Source organism: Stegostoma tigrinum, chromosome 14 (genome assembly GCF_030684315.1).
Source record: "Stegostoma tigrinum isolate sSteTig4 chromosome 14, sSteTig4.hap1, whole genome shotgun sequence".
NCBI lineage: Eukaryota > Metazoa > Chordata > Chondrichthyes > Orectolobiformes > Stegostomatidae > Stegostoma > Stegostoma tigrinum.
In genome coordinates this window covers 68,508,498-68,523,993 of record NC_081367.1, presented here as the reverse complement: position 1 = coordinate 68,523,993, position 15,496 = coordinate 68,508,498, and the positions used below count along the sequence as shown (strand labels likewise).

The 15,496-nt window shown below is 46.1% G+C and overlaps 1 protein-coding gene across 1 annotated transcript in view; it reads left to right on the top strand.

The window, feature by feature from the left end:
- The first annotated feature begins 214 nt into the window (after positions 1–214).
- The window catches only part of LOC125457393 (glycogenin-1-like), an 85,690-nt gene continuing 70,408 nt past the window's right edge, over positions 215–15,496 (top strand). The window contains exon 1 of the mRNA XM_048541551.2: positions 215–382. Within this exon, the coding sequence (XP_048397508.1) occupies positions 376–382 (7 nt within the window). The 5' untranslated portion in view covers positions 215–375. The remainder of the gene's footprint in view (positions 383–15,496) is intronic.

Here is a 15,496-nt window from a genome sequence, read left to right as displayed (position 1 = left end):
AGACACGCACACACATCGGACACACACATTCGCTGTTTGAATAGCAGAAGAGGCTGAAAGGGCTGAATAGCCTTCTCCAATGTTTCTATTTGTACCATTGAGCAGTCAGTCTCACAAACGTACACTGGCTGTGTGTGTGTGTGTGTGTGTGTGCGTAGAGGGCTGGCTCTTCTCTCTATCACGTGTGGGATGTCCTCCTTATATAGAAGAGACTGAGGCGCAAACAGTGCTTAGAGAGAGACGTAGTGTTTTTGCCTGACTCTTCTCTCTCTCTCTCTCTCTCTCTCTGTACAGACAGACCCCATCCCGCTGGTTCGCAGCTAATTCCCAAACCCTCATCTTCGCGGAGTCCCGGAGCGACTGCACTGTCTCAGTATGTCTGGTGAGTGAACACTCGGGGGGTGGGGGGGAGCTGGTGTAGTTTGTGCTGTCGGCTCGGTGTGGATCTGCAAACGTACAACTTGTCGTTCGAAATTACAAGAGGGAGAGTGGGGGAAGCGGCCGAGGTCAGTCATTGAAGCGGATCCTAGAGACGGGTGCAGAGCACCCAGTCCGTGTCTGTGCTGCAGGCCTGAACCAAGCTGCAATTTATGTGCTTCTGCTTTTAAACAATTATCGTTCTTCCCCACTTATCTTCCTTTTTCTTAAATTGAGCTCTCTTTCCGCGCTCTCCTCTTCCGGTAGAAATTGACCAGCTGAAATATCCCAGCAGCAGCTTCTGTGCATTTGATCATCTTTTAAAAAACACATACCTTCAGACAGACTGCGTGCACGATCAAGATTTGTTTTTTGTTACCCCACATACAAATGATTTATTTTAGAAACAGAAAGACGCCATCTGACTCCCAAGCTGCTGTGCCGGATCCCAGTAAATGCAGCCCATCCAAGGAGCTGCGCTGTCCTTTACGCTCAACTTTGCGTCAAAAATATCCTGTTCACAAAAAATAAAGTCGCAACTCCCCTGGTCCATTCCCACTTTACGCCGCGTGAGAGCGGAGTTAAGTTCGTTCAAAAAACAGAATGTGTTTTGAGGTTACGTTTTTGAACAGAAATGCAACATGAAGAAGGGTAATCTTGTTTTAGAGCTTATGTTCCGCCTTTCACAAGTAGTTTTAAAACGTACCTTCCCATTTCCTGGAGTAGGCCAGTAGCTGGCGTTGTTCAGTCGAGCCGCAACCTCCAAGAGCTTCCATTGATAAAATCAGCAATGATTGAATGGTGGTGCAGTGGTAGTGCCCCTATCTCTGAGCTAGGAGGCTTAGGTTCAAGTCCCACCTTTCTGGAAGTGTATAACAACATCTGTGAACAGGTTAGTTGGAGTATTCTGCTTCAATTATTGACAAAGATTTTCAATCAAGTTGATGCCCCATTTTTCTACAGTGTCTCTAATCCACATGGACTATCAATATTACCCACTTCCAATTTTATTTAAAAAACACCTCCCATACTCCAACTGTTAAAATCCTTTTGTCTGTGCACTCCATTGCTACATATCAAACATTTCTCTGCTAACTTCAAATTCCGTGTTTTTAAACAATCTCTTAAAGTCTGCAATGTGGATTAATTTCTCCACCGTTTTGGCTGGACTTCATTCCCCAAGTCAATTTACATTAATTACACGCCTGTGTCCTCATTTACAAATCTCCTCCTGATTTGCCCAGGTTTTTTTAAAATTTAGTTTGGAGTCAACCTGCTGGGGCATGTTCTGTAGAGTTGAGGTTAAAAACTGATCAGCCATGATCTTTGTTGAATGGTGGAGCATGCTCGTGGCAGAGTTCCTTGTTCTATGTTTGTACATAAGATGTAGGACTTGAACCTAGGTCTTCTGACCCAGAGGTTCGGATGCTACCACTCTGTCATTAAAAACTCTGTCCCAACCATTTGTTCTCACAATGATTGACAGCTTCCATTTTCAACATCTGCCTCCTTACACTTCAACACTGGACATTTTTTTCTGGACTCTAGTCCCATGTTAAGAAATGTTCTTTAACTTTCACAATGCCTCCCTGACAGTTGCCAGTGTCAAAGGTCATTCCTTTTGCTTTCCTTTTATTGCTCATGACTGTCTTTTTCACTTACTGAGTCCAATAGCACATTTTCTGTCTTTTATTGAAAGACTTTGTGCTTAAATTGCTTCAGAGGTGGAAGTAGTTCACTCTGCTGTGACAATCCTTGTGAATCTAATTGGGCGAGGGGCTGAGTTAAATGGACCCATGCATGTTTGTTGTCGTTTAATATGAGCAGCTTCCTAGGCCTTTGGGGAAATTATTTAAGGGGACAAGTTGGAAGTGTTAATGTCATTGGATTAGCAACCAGACCATTATTCTGGAGGCATGGGTTTAAATCCCACCATAGCAAGTGGAGAAATCTGAATTCAATAAAGTCAGGGATAAAGAACTAGTTTAATGATGACCACGAAGCCATTGTTGATGGTATTGGATAAGCCCACCTGCTTCACCTTTATTTCTCGGGAAAGAAATCTGCCATCTTTATCTGGTCTGGTCTACATGTGATCCCAGGCCCACAGCAATGTGGACTCCCGTCAGTTGGGAATAGGCAGTAAATGGTGCCCTTGTAAATATGCCACCATGTTGTGGGGACCAAGTAAGGATTTCTGGTACAAGTTACCTGACCATCACTAGTAGTTTCATGATCTGAGACGAATATCAAAATAGCTTTTATCTGCTAGTTTTTTTATTAATTGAATTTACAAACACCAGGGGTGATAGGCTTTGAGCCCCTGTCCCCACAGTAGTCTGGGCCTCTAGATTACCAGTGTAGTAACATTATCAATGCTCAGCGTCCAGATTTGGTAATACAGTGCTGTTCCTTCAGTGTCACTGGGTCCAAAGAGACTCCCATGGTTCAAGAAGGCAGTTCACCGTCTGTTTGAGGGTAGTCAATAAATACTGGCTGAAATACACAGAGGCTGGTACCCTATTACCAAGTCACCCTTTGTTGACATGTGTGCTGACGATCCAGCTCAGAGCCAGTCCCTAGAGTGAGGAGGACCCTTGAGACTCTTGTTTATATCTATCAGCCAGGGCTCCCTGATTGGCCCAGGTTAACAGCCCCAGCCAGGGAACTCACATTCTGAGCTCCAGCTGTCCCACCTCATTCCAGTCACTACACTGGTCCAGCTGGCAACATCTACGTCCAATGAGGGAATAAAGGAAAAACTCCCCATGTGTGACAGGAGCAGAATCCAACAATATGTAGAGCATTGAAGATGTTTCACAAGACCATTTTAAATCAAATTATGACACTCAGACAATGAAGAAGAAACTTGAACAGATCGACCAAAACTTTGGTCAAAGAGATGTATTTTTAAGTGCCTTAAAGGAATAATGTGAGACGGTATTTCTAGCGGTTAATGGCTGAGGCAGCCAAAGTATTCAATTTGTGGCCAGAAATATCTCCGATGTCTGAGGGTTGTGGGATTGATAGAGATAAGAGATAGGGGGGGAAAAAGCATTTATATGGACTTTAAACCATGGCTGGGAATTTTAAAATGGAGGTGTCGCTTGATCAGGAGCCAACATAGCTCACTGAGCACAGGAGTGACAGGAGAACAAAACTTGATGGGAGCTAAGAAATGGGTAACAAAGTTTCGGATGTGCTCATGTTTAGAGGGTAGGATGTAGGAAACCAGCCAAGGCTGTGTGGGAACAGTTAAGCCACTCTATAGAGATAATGACTCATGAATGAGAGTTTGTGATAACAAACATCAGAAGAATTCTAGTTTGCTGTGTTTCTTGATTGGGACCTCATTGTCCTCATTTGTTGAATGGTTATTGCAACAGTTACACAGGATGTTCACATATGCAAGATTTGTTTAAAGTTGGATAGGGGGCTAAAACCGAGGTTGCTGGAAAAGCTCAGCAGGCCTGGCAGCGTCTTCAGGAAGGGTCACTGGACCTGAAAAATTGACTCTGATTCCTCCCCATAGATGCTGCCAAACCTGCTGAACTTTTCCAGCAATCCGAGATAATGGGAACTGCAGATGCTGGAGAATCCAAGATAATAAAATGTGAGGCTGGATGAACACAGCAGGCCAAGCAGCATCTCAGGAGCACAAAAGCTGACTTTTCGGGCCTAGACCCTTCATCAGAGAGGGGGATGGGGTGAGGGTTCTGGAAGAAATAGGGAGAGAGGGGGAGGCGGACCGAAGATGGAGAGAAAAGAAGATAGGTGGAGAGGAGAGTATAGGTGGGGAGGTAGGGAGGGGATAGGTCAGTCCAGGGAAGACGGACAGGACAAGGAGGTGGGATGAGGTTAGTAGGTAGATGGGGGTGCGGCTTGGGGTGGGAGGAAGGGATGGGTGAGAGGAAGAACAGGTTAGGGAGGCAGAGACAGGTTGGACTGGTTTTGGGATGCAGTGGGTGGAGGGGAAGAGCTGGGCTGGTTGTGTGGTGCAGTGGGGGGAGGGGACGAACTGGGCTGGTTTAGGGATGCGGTAAGGGAAGGGGAGATTTTGAAACTGGTGAAGTCCACATTGATACCATATGGCTGCAGGGTTCCCAGGCGGAATATGAGTTGCTGTTCCTGCAACCTTCGGGTGGCATCATTGTGGCAGTGCAGGAGGCCCATGATGGACATGTCATCTAAAGAATGGGAGGGGGAGTGGAAATGGTTTGCGACTGGGAGGTGCAGTTGTTTGTTGCGAACTGAGCGGAAGTGTTCTGCAAAGCGGTCCCCAAGCCTCCGCTTGGTTTCCCCAATGTAGAGGAAGCCAGCTTTTCCAGCAATCTGTTTTTGTTTCTGATTTCCAGCATTTTATTAGGTTAAGGAAGTACTGAGACGTGTGTAAATTTGTTAATTACAGTTTAAACTTTGAAAAACGGAAACATTTCAATCCATAAGCATAAGTGTTCAGGAAACCCTCGACTATTTTACAGTGGACCTTGAAAAATTCTCCTACAACTTTGCAACAATAAATGCCCAGGAAAAGAAGCTAGTGTCTCGTAAAGCTTACAGTAAAAGCTGTGTGTTTTTTCTGGTTAAGAGCAGATGAATTAACACTTTAAAGTAAGTTTACAGTTGGGACAAAAGGTTAAGATGAAAAGTTGCATAAAAATCTGGTTTCACTAATGTCCTTTTAGGAAGGAAACTATCATCCTTCTCTTGTCTGGCCTATGTGTGACTCCAGACCCATTAGAATGCAGTTGACTTATTTTTTTTCTGAATAAGGGTCCCGACCCAAAACGTCAGCTTTCCTGCTCCTCTGATGCTGCCTGGCCTGCTTTGTTCCTCCAGCTCCACACTGACCTAGCTAGTGATGTCCTCATCTCATGAATAAAAAGAAAACACTCATTTGCCCCTTCTCTTGATGAATTAGATATAGTACTCAATGCAGGCAATCTGATGGATGATCTTTGAATGAAAGTTCCCTACATAGCTATTGATTTGATCTTCATTAATAAATGGAATGGACTTGACCACAGACTTCTTACAAAAGCGAATGAAACAATTCAATCTAAAGTGTGAAGCTGGATGAACACAGCAGGCCAAGCAGCATCTCAGGAGCACAAAAGCTGATGTTTCAGGCCTAGACCTCTGAGCTGCATAGACCCCTAGATCTCTGAGATGCTGCTTGGCCTGCTGTGTTCATCCAGCTTCACACTTTGTTATCTTGGATTCTCCAGCATCTGCAGTTTCCATTGTCTCTGAAACAATTCAGTCTGCCATCTTTACACTTGACATTCCAAATGAGCAGCTCATCTCGTGCCATTACCTTGTCTTCTGCCTGGAATACAACTTCCTTTGCTGCTAATATCTAGACCCTCTTGAATATCTTGATTGAACCTGCATCCACTACACTTTGACAGATCGAAGCTGTCCATGACCTGGAAAGGCTCCTCTTCGTGTCTTCATAGCATTCTTGCCAGTTACCAGAAATTTGAGTGCTTTTGGTTTTCAGTCCTTCTATCACCAGTGAGTTTCTCCTTCCAATATCTCGTGATTTTGAATGCTCCTATCAAATCTCAAGTCCTACCTGCATTACGAAATTACTTCTTCTGTGGGACTATTTCTTTCAGTTCTTTTCTGCTGACTAACTTGTGTTTTTTTGAGGAAGTACACAAAGAGGATTGATGAGGGCTGAGTGGTTGACCTGATCTATATGGGCTTCAGTAAGGTGTTCAACAAGATTCCTCATGGTAGACTGGATAGTAAGGATAGATCACCTGGAATACAGGGAGAACTAGCCATTCTGATACAGAACTGGCTCGAAGGCAGAGGGTCATGGTAGACGGTTACTTTTTCAGACTGGTGGCACACCACTGGTTGTTGGCTTCACGGATCAGTGCTGGGTCCACTGCTTTTCGTCATTTCGATAAATGATTGAGTTGGATGTAAACATAGGAGATATGGTTAGTAAGTTTGCAGATGACACCGAAATTGGAGGTGTAGTTGAGGGTGAAGAAGTTACCTCAGAGTACAATGGGAACCTTGATCAGATGGGCCAATGGGCCAAGGAGTGGCAGATGGAGTTTAATTCCGATAAAGGTGAGGTGTTTCTTGGAAAGGCACATCAGGGCAGAGGCTAGGAATCTTGCAGTGAGTAACTCACCCCCTGGCTCTCCAAAGCCTGGCACAAGTCAGGAGTGTGATGGACTACTCCCCACATGCCCGGATGGGTGCCGCTGCAGCTACATACGAGAAAGTTAACACCATCTCGTTGAAGGCTGCCCATTTGATTGACACCCTGCACTCTGTTCACATTCAACACACCGGGGCAGAAGGTAGGTGCCAACTATGATGCCCAGCAGTAGCTTGCTGTATCTCGTCTGATAACCCCCTTCCAAACCTGTGACCTCTACCACTGGGAATGAAAAGGGCACCAGATGCATGGGAATGCTACCTACATTCCCTAAGCTACATACCATCCTGACTCGGAGCACTAACATTCCTACACTGTCAATGGATCAAAATCCTAGACCTGGGGATGGGACATAAATGATGCTTTAGCCTGTGACTGAATACATTCATGAATGAATTCTTTAAACAAACGTGGATTGTCGTAAAATCCCATCTGGTTTCTCTAATGCCTATTATACAGAAGGAACCCTGCCATCCTCGTAAGAGTAAAATACTGCAGATGTCAGAAACCTGAATAGTTTTTTTTTAAAAATGTACTGGAGAATCTCTGGTCTAGCAATATTGATATTGGGATTGAGAGGTGTGGTGCTGGGACAGAGAGAGACCCAAACATCATGTCCATTGTGACTTCTTCAGACCTCTGCTTTCCTTTGCCATTGTGCCAATGTAGTTGACTCTTAACTGTCCTCTGCAATGGCTGAACGAGGCACCCGGTTCAAGAGTAATTAGAGATGGCAGCAATGCCCACATCCCGTGAAATAATAAAGTAAAAGAGGCCTATGATACTAATCTCTTAACTTGTCCTGCGACCTTCACCTTGGAGATATAAACCCAGGTCTTTTTATCCCTGTGTGCCTATGGACTTGTTCCCTTTATTTCACATTGACTGTTCTGCTACAACCTACTTCGAAATTGTGCTAATGCTAGAGCCCCAATATTCCCATCACTAGTTAATGATTTAATTGAAATTTATCTCTTTGATGGAATCATGTCAACACCAGGCACTGTCAAGGTTCCTTAGTTTACGAAAACACCAATGTTTATCACAAACAATTGCATTTTAGCCCTTCATAAACAACCCTCTGAACTTTCAATGTATAACTCAACTAATTGAATTTCTTAGTCCCCTTAAACCACTACAAATGCACCGAGACAAGCAAAGAAATTGGTGTTCATAGATAGAAGGGATAAGACTGGAGCAACACAGTTCAATAGCACCAGTCCACACAGTTCAATAGGATATTCCTTTTCCTTCCCAAGACTTTCAGTTCTTTGATTTCTTTTCTCCAGGTTCTTTCCATTCTCCGAGAGGCACAGGATAATTGGTGCACAAATTGCAAAGTCTCTTAGTTACTGGTTAAAGGCAACAATGTGCAGCATCTTAGGGGGAAACAGTGAATGGCTTTCTTGAGATTTCGGGTACTTTTGCTGCGCAGAGATAAAGGATCAAAGCCTGCTTTTCTTGCAATCCAGGGGCTTTTTATACCTCTATGCAAACTCTCAACTTGTTTACCTGCCCATGAGCCAATGGGGAAGCTACAATCAGGCCAGTCTGATAAGTCTTGTGTACCTTCTTATTTTTCCTCTCCCCATTGCTCAAACAAAACAGCCATGTCAATCATTTTGCAATGATTCCAGCAGCTCCGTGCAACAGTTCCTACCACAGCTCTTGTTCTAAAACACTCCTTTTCCAATTTTAGTTCACAATCAAAAGTACAAAAGAACAAAAATACATCAAAAGTGTGGAGCTGGATGAACACAGCAGGCCTGGCAGCATCAAAGGAAAAGGAAGGTCAATCTTTTGGATCAGGATCCTTCTTCAGAAATAGGGAGGGAGAACGGAGCTCAGGAATAGAGAGAGCAGGGGTGGGGCTAGGGGAAGGTAGGTGTGATGGTGATAGGTGGATTCAGGTAGGGGATGATGGGGATTGGTCAGTGGGAAGGGTGGACCGGATAGGTGGGAGAGGAGATTTTCAGGTTGTGTCAGGTCAAGGAGGCGGGAATGAGAAGGAAGGTTGGAAATGGAATAAAGCCGGGAGTGGGGAGATTTTAAAACTAGTCAATTCTGTGTTTAGGCCATCAGGATGTAGGCTCCCGAGGTGGAATATGAGGAGCTGCTCCTCCAGTTTGTGTGTGGTGTCACTGTGACACTGGAGGAGGCCCAGGATGGACATGTCACCCAGGGAGTGGGAGGGAGAGTGAGAATGATTAGTGATTGATCGACAATTGAAGTGTTGTCAATCATTGCATCTGCCTGCCACAGACCCCCACAGAGTTAAAATATAGTCTTTACCTCTCAAAATGAGAGGTATTTCTCTGAATTGAACTTGCCACTTGTCTGCTCATTCCACCAACTTGCCTACGTCTTTTTGGAGTTTTACACCATCCTCCTTGCAATTTACGATGTTTCTAAATATCGCATTGTCCACAGATTTTGGAATTGGGTGCTATAAGTCGAGGTCCTGGGAAGTATATAGGTAAGGAAGAGCAAGTATGTAATACTGACTCCTGAGGAGCTCCACTCTTAACTTCCCTTCAGTCTGAAAAATGCCAGCTCCACATTTTGTTACTTCCATGGTGTTTCTGGTTATTCCTGATAACTTGTGGTTTATTGTCATTCCGAAACCCTAATACAGACTGTGTATATCTAATGGAATGTTTTTTAAGATCCATCTCCTTTTGTTGCATCCTGTGTTGCCCTATGTCGTGCTTACGCTATTGAATTATGCACATACTGAGTCTTCACATTTTTTTTTGAGAGAAATTTTTACAATAGTTGGATTGTTTGTATCAATTTGTTGCTTGAGGTATTGCTTATGCCCGCTGTATTCATATATTTAATCTTCATCCTTCTGCACTTTCCAATCGGGGAAACATTGCCTTTGGCATTATGGATATAATTATTTACAAACTGAGAATGAGACACCAACCACATTGATTTTTTTTTTCAGCAGTGCTCAGCAACTTGTGCTGCGATCATTTGATGTTCCTGCTTTGGTCACCTCCTTTAGCAGATTTAAAATTTTTTGTTGAGAGCTATTTCCCTGAGCCAGCAGTGGACCATTCTGACTAAGTTGAGACAGCCCTGATTGTGACGTAGAATGCGCCCGATCTACGTGGAACGCACTGCCAGGGTACACAGGCTCTCTGGTTCAATCCTTGATCACTGCTTTGGCAGAACAGCAGGAACTGAGCTTGGCACCTTGGCCAGGCATCAGAGTATAGCTGAGCAGCTAGCCAAGTGGCTGGTCATGTGTTTGCACTCTTAATGAATCAAAGACCGTACAGTGTGAATGTTGTTTAGTGTTGAAAAGGTGGTGTTTGGCCAGCTGGTCTAAATGGCCCCTCCCTTTTAAAAATAAGGGGTCACCCATTTCATAGAATCCATACAGTGCAGGAAGAGGGCATATGGCCGATTGAGTCTGCACCAACCCTCCGAAAAGTATCCCGATCAGAACCAGGCCTGTAATTCCACGATTCTCATGTCCAATCCACCTAAGCTGCACAATTTCCCACAGTCATCCCACCTAACCCACATATCTTTGGACAGTGGGAGGAAGCCAACACAGATACGAGGAGAATGTGTAAACTCAACACAGTTGCCTGAGGTTGGTATCAAACCTCCGTCCCCAGCGCTGTGAGACAGCAATGCTAACCATTATGCCACCATGCCTCACTGTTTTTTTAAAATTCAACCTCCTACCAGGCTCTCCAGTCCCTACATGGAATGAAATCATAGAATCCCGACAGTGCAAAGAGAGGCCATATGGTCCAATTTAAGAGGCAAAACTTTTCCTCTTGGAGAAGCATGCATCTTTGGAACTATTTCCTGAAAAGAATTTGTTTTTGAAGCACAGCCACATCTATTTTTGATAATAAAATGTGAGGCTGGATGAACACAGCAGGCCCAGCAGCATCTCAGGAGCACAAAAGCTGACGTTTCGGGCCTAGACCCTTCATCAGAGACGGGGATGGGGCGAGGGAACTGGAATAAATAGGGAGAGAGGGGGAGGCGGACCGAAGATGGAGAGAAAAGAAGATAGGTGGAGAGGAGAGTATAGATGGGGAGGCTGGGAGGGGGTAGGTCAGTCCAGGGAAGACGGACAGGTCAAGGAGGTGGGATGAGGTTAGTAGGTAGATGGAGGTGCGGCTTGGGGTGGGAGGAAGGGATGGGTGAGAGGAAGAACCGGTTAGGGAGGCAGAGACAGGTTGGACTGGTTTTGGGATGCAGTGGGTGGGGGGGAAGAGCTGGGCTGGTTGTGTGGTGCAGTGGGGGGAGGGGACAAACTGGGCTGGTTTAGGGATGCGGTGGGGGAAGGGGAGATTTTGAAGCTCGAGAAGTCCACATTGATACCATTGGGCTGCAGGGTTCCCAGGCGGAATATGAGTTGCTGTTCCTGCAACCTTCGGGTGGCATCATTGTGGCACTGCAGGAGGCCCATGATGGACATGTCATCTAGAGAATGGGAGGGGGAGTGGAAATGGTTTGCGACTGGGAGGTGCACTTCTTTGTTGCGAACCGAGCGGAGGTGTTCTGCAAAGCGGTCCCCAAGCCTCCGCTTGGTTTCCCCAATGTAGAGGAAGCCACACCGGGTACAGTGGATGCAGTATACCACATTGGCAGATATGCAGGTGAACCTCTGCTTAATGTGGAATGTCATCTTGGGGCCTGGGATAGGGGTGAGGGAGGAGGTGTAGGGGCAAGTGTAGCATTTCCTGCGGTTGCAGGGGAAGGTGCCTGGTGTGGTGGGGTTGGAGGGCAGTGAGGAGCGAACAAGGGAGTCACGGAGAGAGTGGTCTCTCCGGAAAGCAGACAGGGGTGGGGATGGAAAAATGTCTTGGGTGGTGGGGTCGGATTGTAGATGGCGGAAGTGTCGGAGGATGATGCGTTGTATCCGGAGGTTGGTGGGGTGGTGTGTGAGAACGAGGGAGATCCTCTTTGGGCGGTTTGTGGCGGAGGCGGGGTGTGGGGGATGTGTTGCGGGAAATACAGGAGACATGGTCAAGGGCGTTCTCGATCACTGTGGGGGTAAAGTTGCGGCCCTTGAAGAACTTGGACATCTGGGATGTGCGGGAGTGGAATGTCTTATCGTGGGAGCAGATGCGGCGGAGGCTGAGGAATTGGGAATAGGGGATGGAATTTTTGCAGGAGGGTGGGTGGGAGGAAGTGTATTCTAGTCCCACCCACCCACCTTCCTGCAAAAATTCCATCCCCTATTCCCAATTCCTCAGCCGCATCTGCTCCCACGATAAGACATTCCACTCCCGCACATCCCAGATGTCCAAGTTCTTCAAGGACTGCAACTTTCCCCCCACAGTGATCGAGAACGCCCTTGACCGTGTCTCCCGCATTTCCCGCAACACATTCCTCACACCCTGCCCCCGCCACAACCGCCCAAAGAGGATCTCCCTCGTTCTCACACACCACCCCACCAACCTCCGGATACAACGCATCATCCTCCGACACTTCCGCCATCTACAATCCGACCCCACCACCCAAGACATTTTTCCATCCCCACCCCTGTCTGCTTTCCGGAGAGACCACTCTCTCCGTGACTCCCTTGTTCGCTCCTCACTGCCCTCCAACCCCACCACACCAGGCACCTTCCCCTGCAACCGCAGGAAATGCTACACTTGCCCCCACACCTCCTCCCTCACCCCTATCCCAGGCCCCAAGATGACATTCCACATTAAGCAGAGGTTCACCTGCATATCTGCCAATGTGGTATACTGCATCCACTGTACCCGGTGTGGCTTCCTCTACATTGGGGAAACCAAGCGGAGGCTTGGGGACCGCTTTGCAGAACACCTCCGCTCGGTTCGCAACAAAGAAATGCACCTCCCAGTCGCAAACCATTTCCACTCCCCCTCCCATTCTCTAGATGACATGTCCATCATGGGCCTCCTGCAGTGCCACAATGATGCCACCCGAAGGTTGCAGGAGCAGCAACTCATATTCCGCCTGGGAACCCTGCAGCCCAATGGTATCAATGTGGACTTCTCGAGCTTCAAAATCTCCCCTTCCCCCACCGCATCCCTAAACCAGCCCAGTTCGTCCCCTCCCCCCACTGCACCACACAACCAGCCCAGCTCTTCCCCCCCACCCACTGCATCCCAAAACCAGTCCAACCTGTCTCTGCCTCCCTAACCGGTTCTTCCTCTCACCCATCCCTTCCTCCCACCCCAAGCCGCACCTCCATCTACCTACTAACCTCATCCCACCTCCTTGACCTGTCCGTCTTCCCTGGACTGACCTACCCCCTCCCAGCCTCCCCATCTATACTCTCCTCTCCACCTATCTTCTTTTCTCTCCATCTTCGGTCCGCCTCCCCCTCTCTCCCTATTTATTCCAGAGCCCTCACCCCATCCCCCTCTCTGATGAAGGGTCTAGGCCCGAAACGTCAGCTTTTGTGCTCCTAAGATACTGCTTGGCCTGCTGTGTTCATCCAGCTCCACACTGTGTTATCTTGGATTGTCCAGCATCTGCAGTTCCCTTTATCTCTATTTTTGATAAGGTGGTGAAAGTGGTAAAATTTGACGTTACAGTCTAATCAACTGTGAGCGTTTTCAATAGCAGGGCCAGCTTGAAGGGCCAAATGGCCTGCTGCTGTTTCCATTTTATGTTCGTATGTTTCTAAGTAACCTCTGCACAGCCTGAGTACAATGTTCAGGTTTGTTTCTGACATTAATGTCTATATTGAAGGATAATATATGGCTTGTATTTTGCTCCTGTACACAAAGAGCAGGGTTGGTGTTTTAAGGTTCAAGTTAATGGAATTACACAAAGATTTTTATGTGGTGGTAAATTAAACTTCCCAGTGATTCGTGCCATAATGAGGCATTTCAGACATTGAGAACTTCAGTTGGTTTGAACGTTTTGTTTCCGGACTCTTGTCTTTGGTTGCAGTTTTCTGATTGTCTCTGCTGAAAGTGTTAACCTTGCACATGTGGTACTGTCAAGTGAAACGTGCATTTCCTTGCCTTGTGTTGACTTGTGCTGGTGACTGAAGAGTGGATAGGATGTCCAGTCACCTGGATAGGAATCAGGAGCGATTCACTTTATTGCGGCAGTGCCCCAATGAGGCATTGACATGATGTTGGAATTGAGACACTGATTTGATTCAACAATCCAGCCACACATGGCTCTGAAAGCATTATTACTGGATTTGAGTGCAACAGGTTTCAGTTCCGTGGCTGATGCCATGGAGAAGGATCTTGTAGGAGACTGACCTGGAGTTAGTGTGCTTCTAACAGTCTATGTAGTAATGTAGGCTACATTGATGTAACTGATGAATAGTTTGAAGTGATGTAATAAAACTGAGCTTCTCTTTAGTCATTCATGTGATATGGATGTTGTTGACTGAGCCAGGTTTACTCGTCCATCCCTTAAGAAGGTAGTGGTCAGCTGTTTTCTTGAGCTATTCATTTGGTAGAGGTACATCCTATGATGTTCTTTGGGAGTTCAAGTTCACTGCTACAGTGAAGAAATGGCGATTTTCTTTTAAATAGATAGTTCCAAGCCAGGATATTTAGTGGCTTGAACAGGAAGCTACATATGGTGATGGCTTTGGTTCCACATATCTGTTGCTTCCATCCTTCCAGATGGGGGTGGTTGTTGGCTTGGACGCTGCCCATCTTAGATGAATTTCTGCAGTGCATCCTGTACATGTACAGTGGTGTGCAAACATAATATTACCACTCAGTTACAATACCTACTTTATCCTGTTAACTACTTGGCTTCACTCGCCAGGTCTACAGAGGTTACATTGCAGCAAAACTATCTAGTATATTATGTTGGTGGTGGCTTTGTTGCTAAGTGTGATTAATGGCTATCAATTAATTTGAATATTTAGCAAGCTCTAGGTGAGTAATAATTGCAGGATTGCATATAGAATGAGATCACTCCACTTCCACCAACGATGCCTATGCTGGATCTTTACCCCTTTCCACATAGTCCTGCACAAATATTTGTCATCAGAAAATTATTAATTCTGCTTTGAAAGCCTTAAGTGTGCGTTTCTGTCTCTCTCTCTCACTCTGACTTGCTTTCTCATTGACGCCAATGAGTGATTTGAATACAAAGAGCAGAAGTTGTTACAACAGATGAGGTGTAAGTGAGGCTGCACCTGGGATACTTTGTACACCTTGGCCTGCCTGTCAAAGAAAGGTGTACTAGCATTGGAGAAAGTTCAAAATGTAGTCACTTGGCTGATTCCTGGGATGTTACCACTGCTACCTCACAGCGCCAGGGACCACTGCTACCTCACAGCGCCAGGGACCAGAGTTCGATTCCACCCTCGGGCGACTGTCTGTGTGGAGTTTGAACATTCTCCCCATGTCTGCACGGGTTTCCTCCCACAGTCCAAAGATGTGCAGGTTAGGTGGACTGGCCATGCTAAATTGCCCCATAATGTTCAAGGATGTGTCGATTAGGTGAGTTATAGGGAGATGGGTCTGAGGTTCAACGTGGACTTGTTCGGCCGAAGGGCCTGTTTCCAAACTGTAGAGATTCTATGATTCTAAAAGGTTAGGCCTTTATCCATGCAAAAGAATGAATCATGATCTTATTGAATCACAAGATTGCAGGGATTTGACAGGCTAGGTGTTGAGAAGATGTTTCCACTAGCGAGGGAATCTCAGGCTAGAGGACATAGTTACAGAATAAGGACACGTAGTTAAAATTGAGATGTGAATGAATGTCGTGTCTTAGAAGGCTGTGAATGTTTGGAATTGTCAACCTCAGAGTTGTGGAGGCTGAACGTAATTCAAGAGGAGGTGGATTTTCATGCCATAGCCATCAACTCCTCAATATTGAGGCCTGGATTAGATCAGCAATGCACCTGTTAAATGGCAAGGCAGGCTTGAGGGGCCGAATGACCGTCTCCAGCTGCTATAT